At 40.3% G+C, this 15,493-nt stretch overlaps 2 protein-coding genes across 6 annotated transcripts in view; both read right to left on the minus strand.

The window, feature by feature from the left end:
• Positions 1–131: 131 nt before the first annotated feature.
• Positions 132–1,817, minus strand: LOC137104540 (apolipoprotein D-like). Its single transcript, XM_067485868.1, has 5 exons — positions 1,660–1,817; positions 1,399–1,503; positions 1,132–1,253; positions 947–1,035; positions 132–858 (listed from the first exon to the last, which is right to left on the minus strand). Exons 1-5 carry the CDS (start codon positions 1,672–1,674, stop codon positions 611–613), a joined length of 579 nt encoding a protein of 192 aa, XP_067341969.1. The 5' UTR covers positions 1,675–1,817; the 3' UTR covers positions 132–610.
• Positions 1,818–2,347: 530 nt separating this feature from the next.
• The window catches only part of LOC137104536 (collagen alpha-1(XVIII) chain-like), a 47,414-nt gene continuing 34,268 nt past the window's right edge, over positions 2,348–15,493 (minus strand). The window contains exons 9-45 of one of the 5 annotated variants that reach the window (XM_067485856.1): positions 14,956–14,999; positions 14,622–14,801; positions 14,429–14,455; positions 14,066–14,128; positions 13,844–13,918; positions 13,283–13,330; positions 13,020–13,154; positions 12,589–12,639; positions 11,960–12,013; positions 11,470–11,505; positions 11,160–11,294; positions 10,715–10,765; positions 10,580–10,615; positions 10,424–10,468; positions 9,593–9,655; positions 9,288–9,323; positions 9,094–9,177; positions 8,780–8,845; positions 8,572–8,625; positions 8,401–8,490; positions 8,212–8,247; positions 8,042–8,095; positions 7,628–7,684; positions 7,365–7,424; positions 7,205–7,243; positions 6,668–6,695; positions 6,419–6,487; positions 6,153–6,178; positions 5,945–6,043; positions 5,603–5,756; positions 5,444–5,517; positions 5,175–5,303; positions 4,741–4,788; positions 4,583–4,645; positions 4,265–4,462; positions 4,048–4,163; positions 2,348–3,954 (exon numbers count right to left, since the gene is read on the minus strand). In XM_067485856.1, coding sequence (XP_067341957.1) covers positions 3,753–3,954; positions 4,048–4,163; positions 4,265–4,462; positions 4,583–4,645; positions 4,741–4,788; positions 5,175–5,303; positions 5,444–5,517; positions 5,603–5,756; positions 5,945–6,043; positions 6,153–6,178; positions 6,419–6,487; positions 6,668–6,695; positions 7,205–7,243; positions 7,365–7,424; positions 7,628–7,684; positions 8,042–8,095; positions 8,212–8,247; positions 8,401–8,490; positions 8,572–8,625; positions 8,780–8,845; positions 9,094–9,177; positions 9,288–9,323; positions 9,593–9,655; positions 10,424–10,468; positions 10,580–10,615; positions 10,715–10,765; positions 11,160–11,294; positions 11,470–11,505; positions 11,960–12,013; positions 12,589–12,639; positions 13,020–13,154; positions 13,283–13,330; positions 13,844–13,918; positions 14,066–14,128; positions 14,429–14,455; positions 14,622–14,801; positions 14,956–14,999 — 2,825 coding nt within the window. In that variant the 3' untranslated portion in view covers positions 2,348–3,752. Of the gene's footprint in view, positions 3,955–4,047; positions 4,164–4,264; positions 4,463–4,582; positions 4,646–4,740; positions 4,789–5,174; positions 5,304–5,443; positions 5,518–5,602; positions 5,757–5,944; positions 6,044–6,152; positions 6,179–6,418; positions 6,488–6,667; positions 6,696–7,201; positions 7,244–7,364; positions 7,425–7,627; positions 7,685–8,041; positions 8,096–8,211; positions 8,248–8,400; positions 8,491–8,571; positions 8,626–8,779; positions 8,846–9,093; positions 9,178–9,287; positions 9,324–9,592; positions 9,656–10,423; positions 10,469–10,579; positions 10,616–10,714; positions 10,766–11,159; positions 11,295–11,469; positions 11,506–11,959; positions 12,014–12,588; positions 12,640–13,019; positions 13,155–13,282; positions 13,331–13,843; positions 13,919–14,065; positions 14,129–14,428; positions 14,456–14,621; positions 14,802–14,955; positions 15,000–15,493 lie in introns of all 5 variants that reach the window. The other 4 variants (XM_067485855.1, XM_067485857.1, XM_067485858.1 and 1 more) reach the window with 4 other exon arrangements.

The following is a 15,493-nucleotide window of genomic DNA, read 5'->3' on the forward strand; positions in this document are numbered from 1 at the left end:
TCTCAAATGAGCTTTTGGTTCCCCCCCCAAAATAAAAGCAGATCAATCTGCGCGCACACTCAATTCTTACTAAGGGAACTTTGTGAGCACTCTTCATTGCTTTTTTCATAAAAGAACTTTAAAAACACTGATTTAGTAAAATCTTGCATTTTTAATTTGCATACAGCAAGTACTTGCACAACATATAAAAGTAGAACTAAAAGGATAAGTACTACAGCGCAGTGCGGCACATTTTACATGAATTATTATGTATGTATTTGATTATAAAGTGCAGACTGATGCATTCATCAGTGTCCGGCTACATTAAGCAAGACTCAGGAATCAATCTAGCTGTGGCATTGGACCCAAAGACAGAGTGTCAAATTACCAATTACTGCATTTGTATTAATACTCTCAAACGTAAATAGCAGCTATAGTTGTGAAATAAATGTAGTGAATTACAATTTGCCACTGAAATGTTGTAGCAGAACATTTAAATACTCAAGTACAATTTTAAGAAATATCTACCAAGTACAATATCATTTTGACCTTCCAACACTGCCTGTTAACATAAAATTTTTTATTACGGTAATTCCGCAAATGAGCTTTATTTCCTTTTCCATTTTACCCATCATGCTTCAGGTGATGATAGGATATCACAGCCTGTCTGGTTGGAAACTGTAAGGCGATTTACGTCGACACCGACAGCAGCCAGTTGCTCGTGTAACTGGCTAATGATGTCTTCCGTCAGCACTCGAGTGCGTGCCAGGACCCAAGCAAAGTCGACGTAGAAAAATCTAAAGTAGTCAGAACAAGAGTACACCAGAGCATAGGACTGATAGTCTGTGGACAGTACCCAGTAGGGAGCATCTGGAAAACCTAGAAAATAAAATAAATCAGGGTAGTATAAAGCAGGTATTGCAAGGTACTTCCTAAAGTCATTTAAAAAAAGACATCGAGAGCACACCTTTAAAGAAGCTGACTCCCAGAATGGCAGGTTGAGATGGGTCTTTAACTTTAGCAACACCTTCAATTGAATTCATCTGCCCGTCAGACCTGTACAAAGAGAAGGGAATAAAAAAGCTGAAATATTAAATTACTTTTACTGAGAAAGTGTCTATGATGCATTCAGTAGGCTGGTTAAATCCTTACAGCAGTTCTGCATTGAGGACTCTGACTGTCCCGTCATCCAGAAGAGTGTATGTGGCTTGGTTACATGTTCCTCTTTCAAATACAGCTGGGAGCTTCTCTATTTCATACCAGGTACCCATATACTACAAGGAGGGCAGAGCAATTGTTTATTAGCCACTGGGTGACCGAAATTATACGACGTGAGCAAAGAATGAACAAAAATCATTATTCCGTACATGTGCCAAAGGTCATCACAATAGACAAGAACAACAGTATTCAGTGTTGCACCTTTGTTACGTCAAAGTCCTTTTGAGTAGTTGGTCGGGGGCATTTGCCAAGGTGGAAAGTCTGGCCATCAGCTGCCGCAGCAGTCAGGAGAGTCACCAGCAGGACCTTCAAGCCAAAGACAGAACAGTTTGTGCGAAAAAACAGTTCATTTTTGTAAGTAAAAGTAAAAATACAGGAGAGCTGTGAGCCACTAATGGTCAGTGAATTGATAGACACATTTTGCAGTTTACAAATGTTGAAATACATAAATAAAATGTTTACCTTCACAGCCTTCATGTCCGACTTCTTTCTAAAACAGTTTCGTAATGTAAAACACAGCCTGAAAAAGATACTTGCGGTGCTACTCACTGACCATCACACACTCAGCTTACAGGCTTTGGTGAGCGAGTGCAGTTTGGCTTTTTAGATGTTTGTTTTGTTCCAGACCTTTGACTCTGGAACTCCCACAACACCTTTAACCCCCAGTGCAAGAGTTACCCAGTATAATCATTCACAAATGTATTCAGACGACTGCTGCTGCTACATTCAGGAGGGATACTGTAGGGTGGTGCTGACAATCTGTCATTTCCAGCCACTTAGAGAAAATATCAAAATGACATATTTATCAATTCATGAAAAAAGGTTACTGTGGATTTATTAAGCCCCAGGCATCAGGAAAGTGGTGTCTGTGTTGCCAACCTATTCAAACCCACCCACTCTCTACACATGGTGCCAAAAAAGCAATGTAAATAAAACTAGCTATGGGAAAGATTTTACCTAATCCATAGATCAGTATTTTTACATTACATTTTTATTACACTGATGCTCTCTGGCGCAAGATGAAAAACATTTCTACGCCAGTAAGAAAAAAAAAAATAAAACGACTGACTATCAAAAATGTGAAAGTATGTTATGGTGAGGTTATGGTTAATAATGTTATTAAACGGCATTGAGAATGAAACCAGAGCAGTTTATGAAAAGAGAAAACTTTATTTAACAAAGCACCAATATTTATACAAAAACATGTGCTCTCACCTTTACCCTTAAGGGTTTTGTCCTTTTGAATGTTTCTTAAAGCTCAAAAATAGTTTGTTCCTTTGTATCTCTACATTAGTTGTTACTGTTTTGATGTCAACATTTTGTTACAAATGTTTAGCTGTACAAAAGAGGCAAAAAGTGAGTAGAATTCATTTGACAAACAAACGATAAATTACATTCTTAAATTTAATCCTCTGATTTCATGTTATGTGCTGTGACGGTATAAATAAATCGTTGAATTTAAATTAAATAGCCTAATAAAAGAAAGAGCTGCTAAAGAGTGGGATCACCGAGATGTATGAAAAGCTGCAACACAACATGTCCAAAGATGAAAAGGTTAAACAAACAAAAATAATTTTTGATTTTTAAAAAAAATGAAGTACAGTGCATTTAAAAAAACAAAACCAAAAAAACTTTGGTGGCAACACTGATTATTTGGCCATCGCATTACTGGACAAGCGGCTGTGTGTGTTGTGGAAAGTTCTGACCCTTGAAATATTGAATAAACCTTCCCTGAAATTTATAAAAATAGGTTTAAAAATTCCATGACCGATGTCAAGTAGCACGACAAAGTAGCTTTTAATGCTTCCGTCACAAAAATCTTTGGTTTGTAAAAACCGCCACGTTTGGAAGACGGGAGCAGACGCTCTCTACTTTCAGTCTTGTGAAGCCCAAAGACACATTATTATTCCTTATGACACCTGGTGACTACGTGAAGCCATTTATGCTACTTTGATTTTACTAGTGTGATGCAAACTTGTTGCAATATTTGTGGAACAGGATTTTAAGGTTTGTCATTTTAACTTATAAGCACAGTCACGTAGAGAAAATTGTATTATAGCAATGAATATAGAAGACTGGGTTCCTCCTGCAGGCTTTTCGTAATATTTTAGATTATGTGCCACAATGTTGTAGTGGCACGTAAGTGGAAAATCTTACACATCGCTTTACAACACAAAGGGACGTTTCCTTTATGGGCAATTTACTTTGCAAGCGATCTGCAAAATGATTCCATTTCTGCAATGTAGCTTCCCCTTCATGTAGCTTTGCACCCCAGAAAATACCTTTGCTGATGTAACTAGTTTGTTACTGCCTCTTCTTAGAAAGAACACAGAGCCATGTCAGACCAGAGAAAAAAAAATAATTATCCTCCTGTGCTGATGAAGACGTGGCGTTAAAAGTTGTCCTGACAAAATTGCTACATATAGCACCAATGTTAGGCTGAAAACATCATCCTTTTCCAACAAAGACACAAATCATTTCCCAGAGTGTAGTAGAAGATTTACGATGGCTGGGAGAGATTCCTTGGTTGAACGGTTTGGGGTGGGGCGGGGGCTTTAATGGCTTTTGTGGGTCTCAATACAAAGAACAATGTATTGGTTGGAACAGCTTCGCGTCTGCTGGCCCAGGAGCAGGCCGGAGGTCAGGCTAGATGACTGGCCCATCACGGACATGTGGTCCGCTCGCCACGTCTCACAGTGCTTGTCCACTACTCTGAGACCCCTGCTGGTGGAGCCATGCCAGATGCTCTTCTGAGGCCTGATAAGACAGAGGACAGAAAATGTCAACACCCTAGACAGATGGGCAGACATGCAGAAGCAAACAAGTAGGCAATCAACCAAGTTTGCTGACCAGAAGGGGTCCGCTAAAACATCCCGGCCATCAAAGGAGTAGATGGGTATCCTGGCCTTGATTATTCCCCCGTCGCCGTTGAAAATTGACCGCCAGTTCCTAAACATCACGTCTCCCTAAGAGAACACACTATGAGTTACTAGTGATGCTTTGTTTCCAGAGTGATACGAGTTTAGTAGTTCTTTAAGAATGAAAAACAGCAGGGGAGCACGCTTACCCTGAGGTTGGTTATTGGCAGAGTTTCCCGGAAACCAGGATAGACCACATGGACCAGGTCTTGCCTGTGGGATGAAATCAAGGCACGGTAGTTTGGAGCCAAGCCCATCGCTTTGGCCTGCTCATAACACATCCGGTCGGCCATATCGAGACCCATCATGTCCCCTGAGTGGGGCTGGTTTAGGGCAACCAGGTTGAGCTGGGAAGGAGAGGAAGCGAGCCATTAAGTCCCTCGCTGTAGTTTAATTAAAGAACAAGGAGCTGTACACATTGTCAATTGATTTACAGTGACTTGAAGAAAACTTCGACATAAACTTACCCTCTCATTAACTGAAATTATTCTTTCCTTTGTGTCTCCTCTTAATTGATATGCACCTCGAGGCTGAACGAACGGTTAAAATGAGAAGTTAAATGCAACAAAATAATCTACCACAACATTTTTAGCGAGCAAAAAGACAAAAACCAAGAACCAGGTACCTCATCTTGTGGTATGATGTTATTGGAGAGGTAGATCAGATTCCCCAACTATGAGAGCAAAATCATAAATTGAGCTGAGCGTCAGTTAGATTGCATATGTTGTGTTTTTTGCATTGATGTCGTCCATAGGTTGCACGATAAAGTAAACTTCAGTTCGAAACAAAAAACAGCCGACTCGGGGAAAAGGATTGAAAAGTATCTGCAGCACGTTTTCCATTTTCAGATTACAATTGGAATTAAATCCTCCAATTTATAATAAAACTGCTACATCAGACACACCGTGAACTACATGCCTCTGATTTTAAGCAAAGGAAGCTTGAGGTTGCAGGGAAACTACACCCCCCTCTTTAATAATCAGACAAGTATCTGCATTTGGTGTTTAAGTGAATTAAAGTGGGATTTACAAACATATAGGCACTAAACATTATCACTACCTGTATCTCTTTCCATCCCTGGGAAACCTTAAGGAACAGACGTCCTGTGTCTGTGACATACAATAGAGTTCCGTCCGGGTCCCTGAGGGTCTGCTGCATCATAGCATCACGTGTCGAAAATGTTTTTAGCTGGAACACAAAAAGAAATCCAGTTACATTTGTTACAGGAGGAAGTGTTATTGAAGAATGGTTAACAATTACAGTTTAAATTCTACAGGAAATCAGTTGCTGGTGTAATGATGTTCTATGTGGCAGGCAGGACAACTTACAGATGCTGTGTTACCCGAAGTTCCAGGAGGTCCGGGTGGTCCAGGAGGACCAGGGGGGCCAGTGATGCTCAGAGCTGCCATAAAAAAATTTAAGTGGTTGTTTAAACTTGATTATATGTAGCTGAAGATCGGTAATCGCAGAACACTGATGAGCTGTACCTGAGCCGTATCTTGAGTGTGACCCGGGGGATCCTGGAGGCCCCGGTGGCCCGGGCGGACCAACAGGACCTGGCCTCCCATAGCCTGGGGAACCAGGTGAGCCTGGTATCCCACGTGGGCCTGGCGGACCAAGCACCGACTCTCCTTTAGGTCCCTGAAAAAAGTTGCCAAGACCTTACTGACACAATTTGTTTTCTCTACATTTTCCCTATAGTCTTGGCTTTATTATGTACATATCCTTGAGATGACTGTTGTAAATTGGCGCGATATAAATAGAGAATTGAATTTAAAAAAGTCAATTTATGTAATTTAGACACACAGTTGTGCAGCCATGGAACGTACCACAAGTCCTGGTCTTCCTTGGATACCTGGTTGTCCTGGCAACCCTGCCTCCCCCTTGTCTCCCTTCTCCCCTTTAACACCCTGGTCACCTTTTGCCCCCTATAATTACATGCAAAGTCAAGGACACACAGATACACATAACACTTAAGTCTCGTGGTAAATAAAACCCAACATGTACCTAAAACAAAAACCTTTCTCTGGATCTTACCCTGTCTCCTCTGGGAAGGAATGCATCTAAACAAAACAAAAGATAATGGAGGATAATACATTAAAGTTACCACAATTATTATAAAAACTAGTTTAATCACTGGATGACTAAATTACAAACACAAGCAACCATGCAAAGTACAAACTAAAACTCCCGTCTCAAGATAAAAATTAGGCCACCTTGAAAATCACTTTCCATACTCGTTTTCACAGTCATCCTTTGAATGGATTTCATTTTAAGTGAGAAATTCTCAAGTGTGGACTCACTCGATGCAGCTGGCATCCCTGGAAGGCCTCTCTCTCCCTTTTCTCCTTTTAGTCCTGTCTGACAGTTGCCTTGGTAACAAAAAGCCTCAAATCAATTGTTTATCCCTTTGACTCATGTGTCAGTAGGGTTTTTATTGCACAGTGAGAGTATATTTATTAACACTCGTCTAATGGAATATTTTAGTCCACATTTAGATACAAGTGTTTATAAGTTCTGGCAAACATCAAAACAAAAGTATTTAAACCTACCAACTGCAATGGTTCCATCACTGTTAAGCTGAAATAATGAAGCACAAACATTAACAGACATTACTTCAGACTGAATTTGGAAATTACTGAAAATTCTCAGATTACATATCAGATCAGTCACTTTAATGCTATTAATCACCACGTGCAGACTTTCTGTGGATGTGATTTTAACACTACCTTATAAGGTTTTATGCACTGAGCCTTCACCTTTCCAGACTGGACATGCAGCATGCAGGAATATGTTGGAAGCCTCCATGAACAGTTCTAAAGTGATAAATGCCAGTGATAGAGTTCGAAAGAAAAGGAAACATGCACCTTCTTCCCATAAAGGTGGAAAAGATGAAAAATGTGTGGAGGAAAGTCAGATCACACTGAAAACTAAGGGTTAATAAAGACACTTAAGAAGCCTTAAGATCCTCTAGACAATAAATCAATAATGACTTTTTATGAAGCCATCAAACATTTCTAACAGAGGGAGTAATAAAAGCCATTATTGTGATTTTTATTAATATTGCTGCATAGACAGAAACTTACAACCATTTTGCAGTGGGGTCTGGGAGGGATGGGGAACACTGTCTTTAGAAACCAAGGAAGGAGAGAGGACAGTGAGGACTTACCACATAAACACAGTAATGATGAATAAAATAATTAGGAATAACTGAATCGGAACTGTGTGGTAACGAGGGTGAGCACTTACTCCTTTGGGGCAGTCGAATATTCCTGGCCGGCCTGGTGGACCAGGAGGGCCAGGTGGTCCCTTAGAAGAATAGTTGAATAGGAGAGAAAAACAAAAGGCAAATGTGAGATTTTTAGACAATTTCAGTAAATTATATGAGAAAACTAGGTGCTTTAAACCTGAACGCTGTAGTCGAATGTGGCCCAACATAAACAGATTCTTAACCAACATCATTTGTGTTACAACGTGTCCACATGCTCCTAATTTTCCCGTGTGTGACTTACTGGAAGCCCCACAGAGTCCCCCCTCTCTCCTTTAGGTCCCATCAGTCCTGGTCGACCCTACGCAGATAGAAAAGCATTATGCAAAAGCACTTAAGTTACAACGACAACGGCAGCGTGGGATGTTTGATTAGATTTAACTTTAATGATCCCCACAGGGAAATTTGGCAAATGGAGAAGTTTATTCACGGAGTCATTCTGAGATTTAATTTAACATAAAACCCATCACATCACAGGAGTAGGTGTATCAAACTTATAGTGAGAGTGGAGAGGTTGTCTTTTCAGTTTTCTCTGGAGAAGGGACAACTCTTCCTTTATGTGCGTTTTTATTTTTTTTAACCCAAGTATCTTGTTAAGGAACCAACAATCAAAAAAGGGAAGTGTCAGTGTATAATGTATGATGAGTTGGATTCTTACAGGTCTTCCGGGAAAACCAAATTCCCCTTTGGGTCCTAGTGGTCCCATAGGTCCCTGTTAGGAACAAAAAGTCACTTCTTGAATGAACACAGCATAGAATTTTCAATTAGTGTTGATATAAAAGCTGAAAATATATTTTTCGATTGAAAGTCAAATTGCTAAATGCTCACCGGAATTCCAGGGGGCCCAGGTACACCCTCATCTCCCTAAAAGAGAGAACGTTTGGAATGGTGGTGATTATTATTATTACTTAAATAAACTTCAATTTTTTACTCAAATCCTGGAATGTTTATTTTTATGTTTGGTAGAAACAAGGAAAACTTCATTAGGATCTGATAAACTGTGACAACAAATATAACCTTGACTCCTTTAGGTCCCATTGGACCAGCCGGGCCTGATCCCACAGATCCATTTGCTGCAATGATAAATCCTGGCTCCCCCTTTTGACCCTGTAAAACACACACGCATTCACAACTCATATTCCTACAGCTATTTCATTTTTAATACAGATGCACAAAGGTCCCACTTACTTTAAGTCCTGGAGGTCCCTGAAAACCTGGCAACCCAATGTCACCTTTAGGTCCCTGCATATATATTAAAAAATATATATAATTGTTAGGTCAATTCAAAATTATATCTTGATGACGTTTGTATTATTTGCATCGCTTCTCATTGCTTGGAATATGAAAGCTGATTTATTCATTAGAACACAACTGTTGGACAAACTTTGATACTCACAGCAGGTCCCTGAGCTTCAAAAATCCCTGAGAAATTTAAGGCACCATCTGTATCATTAAGCAGAAGCTAAGGAAGAGAGAGGGTCAAGCTTGGTCAATATTATAAAAAAAAAAAAAAAGACTTAAATTAACAACTTCATTGCTCTTGTTATTCAGTGCAGTTATTTTAATGTCATCATCATAAATATTATCCATAATTCCTCCCCATGCAAGCTGTGGCTTCAATGAGATAATTGTAAGACAACTGGTGTTTACACTGGTTTATCCTCAATACCTTAAGAAAGCCTCAAAAGGCTGTGGTAAGGGGTTACTTACATCATGCAGGTTGATGATGGGTCCTGGTGGTCCAGGTGGTCCCGGAGGGCCAGGAAGACTTAATCCATCCTGTCCTGCCTCTCCCTGAAAACCGTGGTTGACATTTTTATATTTCAGCTAACAGCACAAACTGTGAGACGTATACAAGTGTGTTTGCACCCTCGCAAATCTGGTCGTGTCACTTGTGATTTTACCTTTTGTCCTGGATCACCTTTGTCCCCCTTTTGTCCCTGTAGACAAATTAAGACATACAATCAAAGTTCAGCTTTTAGTTGCTTTTTTGTCAGTATTGTGTTTGCCAGTGATATATGCACACATTGTGCAGTTATCACAATCAGCCATGTGTGTTTGTGACATTGTCCTTTGAGGACGAGACAAAAATGATTTAAGCTTCATTTGTGTTTACAACTGTGTCACCAGTTACAGTACTTGCTATTGGTAAAGAAGTTACATTTTAATAAAATCCTTAATCCATCTATTTGTCCATCTATTTACTGACCTCTGCTCCTTTAAGTCCCACCAGACCTGGTAACCCTGGTGGTCCTGCAATACCAGGCTCCCCCTGCATAAACCATACACAAACATCCATTATGCCCCGCATAACATAACTTCTTGGTTATATTCCAGTATACTAAAACAAAAATAAAACAAGGGCTCAAGGGCTACACTGAGTATAGGACAAATGTTTAATCCCATTTAACATTTAAGACAAAAGTCTAAGCTAAAATGAGAAAAAAATAAATGCCATATGTGAATATGAAAATAAGCCAAAAACAAAAAACACTTAAATCAATTTAGCCTAAATAAAAAGCGATTTTAAATTTGTTTTTAAAAAAAATACCAAGGGGGTTTGCAGTTGTGTGAAAATTAAAAGCCATTTGGACCCTTTCTGCATTCTATCCTGCAAAGAGAACCAGTTTTCTGCTCAATTTCATCATCAAAATCATGCAAAAATCAAAAAGATAAAGTTGTGTGTCATCGACATAGTCATCAGTGCTATGATTAGCTCAACAGATGACCCAGAAGACTCAAAGCCTTTTTGAACTCTCAAAAAGAACCATTGTCAAATAATAATAATAAAAATAAAAAAAACACAGAACAGGTCAGATTGAACCAGAAATGCAATCTGGCAGGTCCCAGCTCTTGTAGGATGCCAGTCTGTTTGCTTCCTAAATCTCCTTGCAGCAAAAAGGTGACAGCCCTTGAGGCCATGTGACTTTTCACTTCCAGCAGTTCATTGTGACCTTAAGGCTGTATACTCTTGAGAAGTCTGTCTGGCTTGTGCTGAGACAACCTTAACAAAAGCTTAACAGAGAGACAGCAGACTCACCTTTTGTCCAGGCTTTCCTGGGAGACCGGCTAAACCATCTTTACCCTACAGGAGGCAAAGTAAACAGAATATGAATTACAGTCTACATCTCTAATATTAAGTGTTTAGTGAGGATATAGTTTGCATGCGAGTACTACAGATACACAAATGCGTCACCTTGGGTCCTTGAAGTCCAGGGATTCCTGGAGGACCCTGTGACAAACAAAGGTGAAAAACACAACTGTGGGTGTTATAATGACATTATACCATATGACCAGAATGGTTTCCATGTTAAGACACTCCAAGTCTTACCTGTGGACCTGGGCCTCCAAAGCCGCTCTGCATCCCAGATCCTTCCAGGTCCTAAAAGCACAACAAATAAAATCCTATCAATCAAACCTAGGAGTTGATAGGGAACATTTGTCTACAAATATTCTACAGTTACTTGGAAAGCTCTTAATTTGGCAACATGTGAAATGGAAATTCATTGATAACTTTATGCGGCAAACATGTCAAGCTAATTTGGTGATCAATGGAATAAAGGCTCCGTGTTTAGAGGCCATCCTGACGAGAACCAAGCAGAAGCAACCAACAAGCTATAATTCCTCAACAGCCGCAGCAGAGACATTTGCTATATCAATATTTGCTAATTCTTCATGTTTAGAACCACACTCCTGTTGGCAGTAACGTTATACTAAAACTAGCAAAACTATTATTAAACTATTATTAAACTATTAAGTAGTGAAACGGGCTCTACCTCAAACCCCAAGGAGGAGAATCTTCCAGGGGGGCCTGGGGGCCCAGGAGGACCAGGTGGACCCCTGGAACCTGGCTGCCCTTGTGCACCTTCTGTCCCTGGAAGGCCTGGGAACCCTGGAGGACCTTGATCTCCCTGGGACAAATGTTGATTAAATTATTTAAATTATTAAATTAAATTAACTGTGTAAGATCCACAGCGTAAGACATTTATTATACTGCGTACATGCCACATTGGGTACAACATCAATATAAAATCCTAGCATAATTATGAAGTAATAGTAGCTCATTGGAGTGAAATTATATCTTACCTTCTGTCCTGGTTGCCCGTTCACTCCAGGGTCTCCCTAGAAAAATAAATAAAATCCCATTACCTACATAATTCACATGAGAAAAAAAAGCACAGCAGCTATTACAACAGACTTGTTCACACTCAAGCACCTCGGCTTGATTAGTCCACAGGGTCACATCATTAGGAGTGTGGCTCGGCGTGTTAGGTGGTTACTTAGTTTGTGTGCAATTGTTTCTGTAACACAACAACACTAAAAGCCCTGCTCGGGTGAAATGAGGTCCGGCTCACACAAGAGACAGTGGGGTAGGGAACACAAGCAGCAGCCAGATCACGGCTGAGGTGCAGCCCTTTCACATGTGAGGTTTTCAAATTGTTCTGGACAGCAGTTCCATGTTCTGCGAGAACAGTGCAACACAAGGACTTTCAGGGTTTGCAAGTGGCCATTTTAAAATCAGCTTTATCGTGATTCACACACAGTAAGAAAACATGGAAATAATCATGAGCCTCACCTTGTCTCCCTTTTCCCCAGCAGTTCCTGCATCGCCATCTTTTCCATCCACTCCCTGCAAGAATGAGAAGACTATATTTCAGAATATAGATGCACAAACATCTTTAGATGTCAGGAGGGAGTAGAAACCTATGTACACTTTTTACGTGCTTTGAACGGGTTGTTTAATTGATGCCATCACTCACTAAAGTGCTTAAAAATTAGGGGATATTAAACAATGCTAATGAAATTCCAGACTCTCAAGTGATGCACAAAAAAAAGTGGTGCAGGAAATACTGTGAAACTGTTAGTAGTCTATTCAAAGTTAATAAAAGTCTCCTACATTTAAAAAGGAAAAGACACATTTCTCCCAACACAACTACTGCTACAGCTGCAACCATGTTCTGAAGCTTTGAGCAGCCAGATATGTCATTAGCCATGTATGATGTGTAGATGATGGGGAAGTGACTTATTGCGCTCAGTCTGAAGTAAACATGGACACAAAGTTTGTACTGGGTCAGTATTCTGCAGCAAGCAATGGAGCAGTAAATGAACATGTTTTTTTTGTTTGTTTTTTTTTTAAATCACGTTGGGGAAAATTCTGTCTTTTCAGGCCCTCGTATTGAACGTGAGGGGACCAATTGTTAATACCTGACCAGAACCTGAACCAGAGCCAGAGCCAATAAACCGCTCCTCATCGACCTGAAAACATAAGCTCGGTCAGCAGTGTACCTATAACCCTGCACTGAGTCGGTGAACTTTAATGATGAACTTGAACTCGAGTTGTGTCCAAATCCTTGTCTTTCCTTTAAAGAGACAATTGCTCTAAAATAAATTCAACAGTTCTACTTTGGTCTGTACATTTCTAATCAACACCTCCCACACAAGAAATGATACAGAATAAAGTCCACACAGATAAAAACATGCAACATCCTGATGTAAAGCTACAATGATAAAGTGCGGTTCTATCAATACAAAATAGCTGTAGTATCTTTAGACTAGACAAGTGCATATTTAAGCTTCGCTTTAACTGACGAACTGCACAAGAAAAACAAGACTGAGTGAAGAGGTGTTTAACTTACAGGCAGACCAGGTTCACCCTTCTGGCCATCCTTCCCATCTTTTCCAGGGACCCCAGGTGGCCCAGGAAAGGTGCTATTAAAAGGCTTTCCTGTGGGCCCTGGCTGTCCTGGAGGGCCAGGAGGCCCTGGAGGCCCCTGGCAAAACAGGACAATTTATATCAGTCACACAGGAAAATCATGTGGAGCAGTAATTCATGTATGTTTCTAGCTGATGGTTCAAATGGAAAAAACAAAACAAGGCAAAAACTCAAGAAAGTACTTACCCTAAAAACCTCTGTATCACTGTCAAAGTCTTCAAATCCTGACCCCTCCTGATGAGCACAAACCACATGTCCCGTCGATTAGTCAGCTCTCCAAAAACTGAGGGTTCTTATGCCTAAATGTGTCATATTGCACACTTCTAAAAGCTAGATGCTTCTTTAAAAACATTTAATAAAACAAGAAAAAAAGGCTTCAGATGAACATTTCATTTTGAACCAGTGTGTCAGTGACCATAGTGAAGAATTTGTTGCTAAATGTAGTTATTCGGGATTAACGTGGTACAAAATAAAAGCAACAGGATTTGAACCAGCTGTACTGTGCCACTTTCTCTGAATCTAAGGTAGTACAAGTGGTAAGCATGAAAGGATGCAACACAACAAACCATTAGCACAGTAAGAAATAGTTGGTACTATAAAGCCATTTAAATATACAGTAGTATGGATTTTATTTTTGAAGCCAGTTAAGTCCAGTAGTCACTGAATCCCATTGTACTGTAGCCTGGGGAGTGACAAAAACTGCAGTAGACCGGAAGAAATGTAAAAAATAAAAATGACTGGACCTACAAGGAACATGGGAGACCTGGGGCCTGGAGGTCCAGGAGGTCCTGGAGGACCTGGTAGTCCAACACCGGGATCACCCTGAATGACACAGCAGAAGGATGTGGATGATTATTTGGACAATTAATGAATCATTTCTGATAATACCCTGATTCATGTGGTTTGTCTTTGACACCACAAAGTACATTCTGACCTTATTCAAGCCTGGATACCATAGTATTAAAGTACCTTGTCTCCCCTAGGTCCTGGCTCTCCCTGTAGCCCTGGGAATCCTGGAGTCCCGGTTGCTCCCTGGAATAAAGACAATAACAGCACATTGAATAATCAGAGGTTCGTGTGTGTAATGTTCAAATGCAGCAAACTGACACTTTATCCCATTGTCAGCAGTAAAGCAAGTAACTCGCTCAGGAAGTCAGGAATGTGAATGGGTAGTAACAGGGTCAACTTATATATGTTAAAAGAAGCAGAATCTCTTAAGTAGTTTGCGTAAGTTGAAAATCGGTTTGTTTCTCAGAGGAAAACTGACGCAGGAACAAAGACAAAGACTCGCACAGGAGCAAAGTTCGACATGACTGGAAAAGCTTCACTTACCGACGAACCAGTGTCGCCTTTGCTTCCCTGGAGAAACAAAGATAATATGGAAAACCAAACCATCATTTAGCTCATTAGAGCTTCCCTCGACAGACAACAACCCAGGTTACAGTCACATAAAGGCATATTGTTTTTTTTTTTAATCTATAAAGATGAAAAAGTGAAAGGAACAAAAAAAAAAAAAAAAACTCACAGGTTTGCCATCTTTCCCAGGAACTCCAGGAGGCCCTGGAGGTCCCCGTGGCCCTTGCGGCCCTCGCGGTCCTGGGTCCCCTGCCTGTCCCTCTGCTGTGGCTCGTCCAGCAGGGCCAGGAGGTCCAGCGGGACCAGTTGGACCCGGCTCGCCTCGCTCTCCTTTCTGTCCCACAGACATCTAGAGGGAGTGATTGTTATGTGCACTTTTTAATTGGAGATTCAGCCACAGTAACATGAACTGAGGGCAAAAAGGGCATCGTTGGGTCAGTTGCAGTTCAGTGGAACAAGCAAGTCCACAGTGGGTTTATTTTCTTAAGCAAATCACTACTTACAGTGTCCAGGACAGAGGCTGCAGTAGCTGTCTGAGGTGATCGTACTGTGACACAGAGACCGTTCATTTTGATAAAGAGAGGATTGTACCTTGTTGGCATTAGAATACATAGATAACTTCCCATTGTTGTATGACAGAAATAAGTGGAAAGCAGAACTGAAGGCTGTAGCTTGTCAGCACCATCTACTGGCTAATTTAAGAAATACAACAGGAGGTGCAGCCTTGGTTACTACATCATTACATCATTAGTACACCCAGCTTTAATAAATGCTTGAACGTGGTCTGCAGCATAAACTTGTTTGCAGAACATTTGGTACACTGTAAAATATAAAATATTTTAAACCCATTTTTTGTCTAAAGACAACAAATCTAAAGTTGAGAAATATGCTTTATGAAAAATATGTTCTCATTTTGACTTTTATGCCAGCAACGCATTTCAAAAAAAGTTGGGACATAGGGAACAAAAGACAATGTGTAATGTAAAAAAAAAAAAAAACTAATTAGGTTAATTGGCAACAGATCATCAACACGACTGGTTA

The sequence above is a fragment of the Channa argus genome, chromosome 19 (genome assembly GCF_033026475.1).
Source record: "Channa argus isolate prfri chromosome 19, Channa argus male v1.0, whole genome shotgun sequence".
Lineage (NCBI taxonomy): Eukaryota > Metazoa > Chordata > Actinopteri > Anabantiformes > Channidae > Channa > Channa argus.

Bases quoted from the DNA above. Each gene is read 5' to 3' on its own strand.
- LOC137104540 (XM_067485868.1), bottom strand. The intron at 1,036-1,131 runs GTAAGGATTTAA...CTCTTTGTACAG, and splicing joins GTCCTCAATGCAGAACTGCT to GTCTGACGGGCAGATGAATT. The intron at 859-946 runs GTGTGCTCTCGA...TTTATTTTCTAG, and splicing joins GGGAGTCAGCTTCTTTAAAG to GTTTTCCAGATGCTCCCTAC.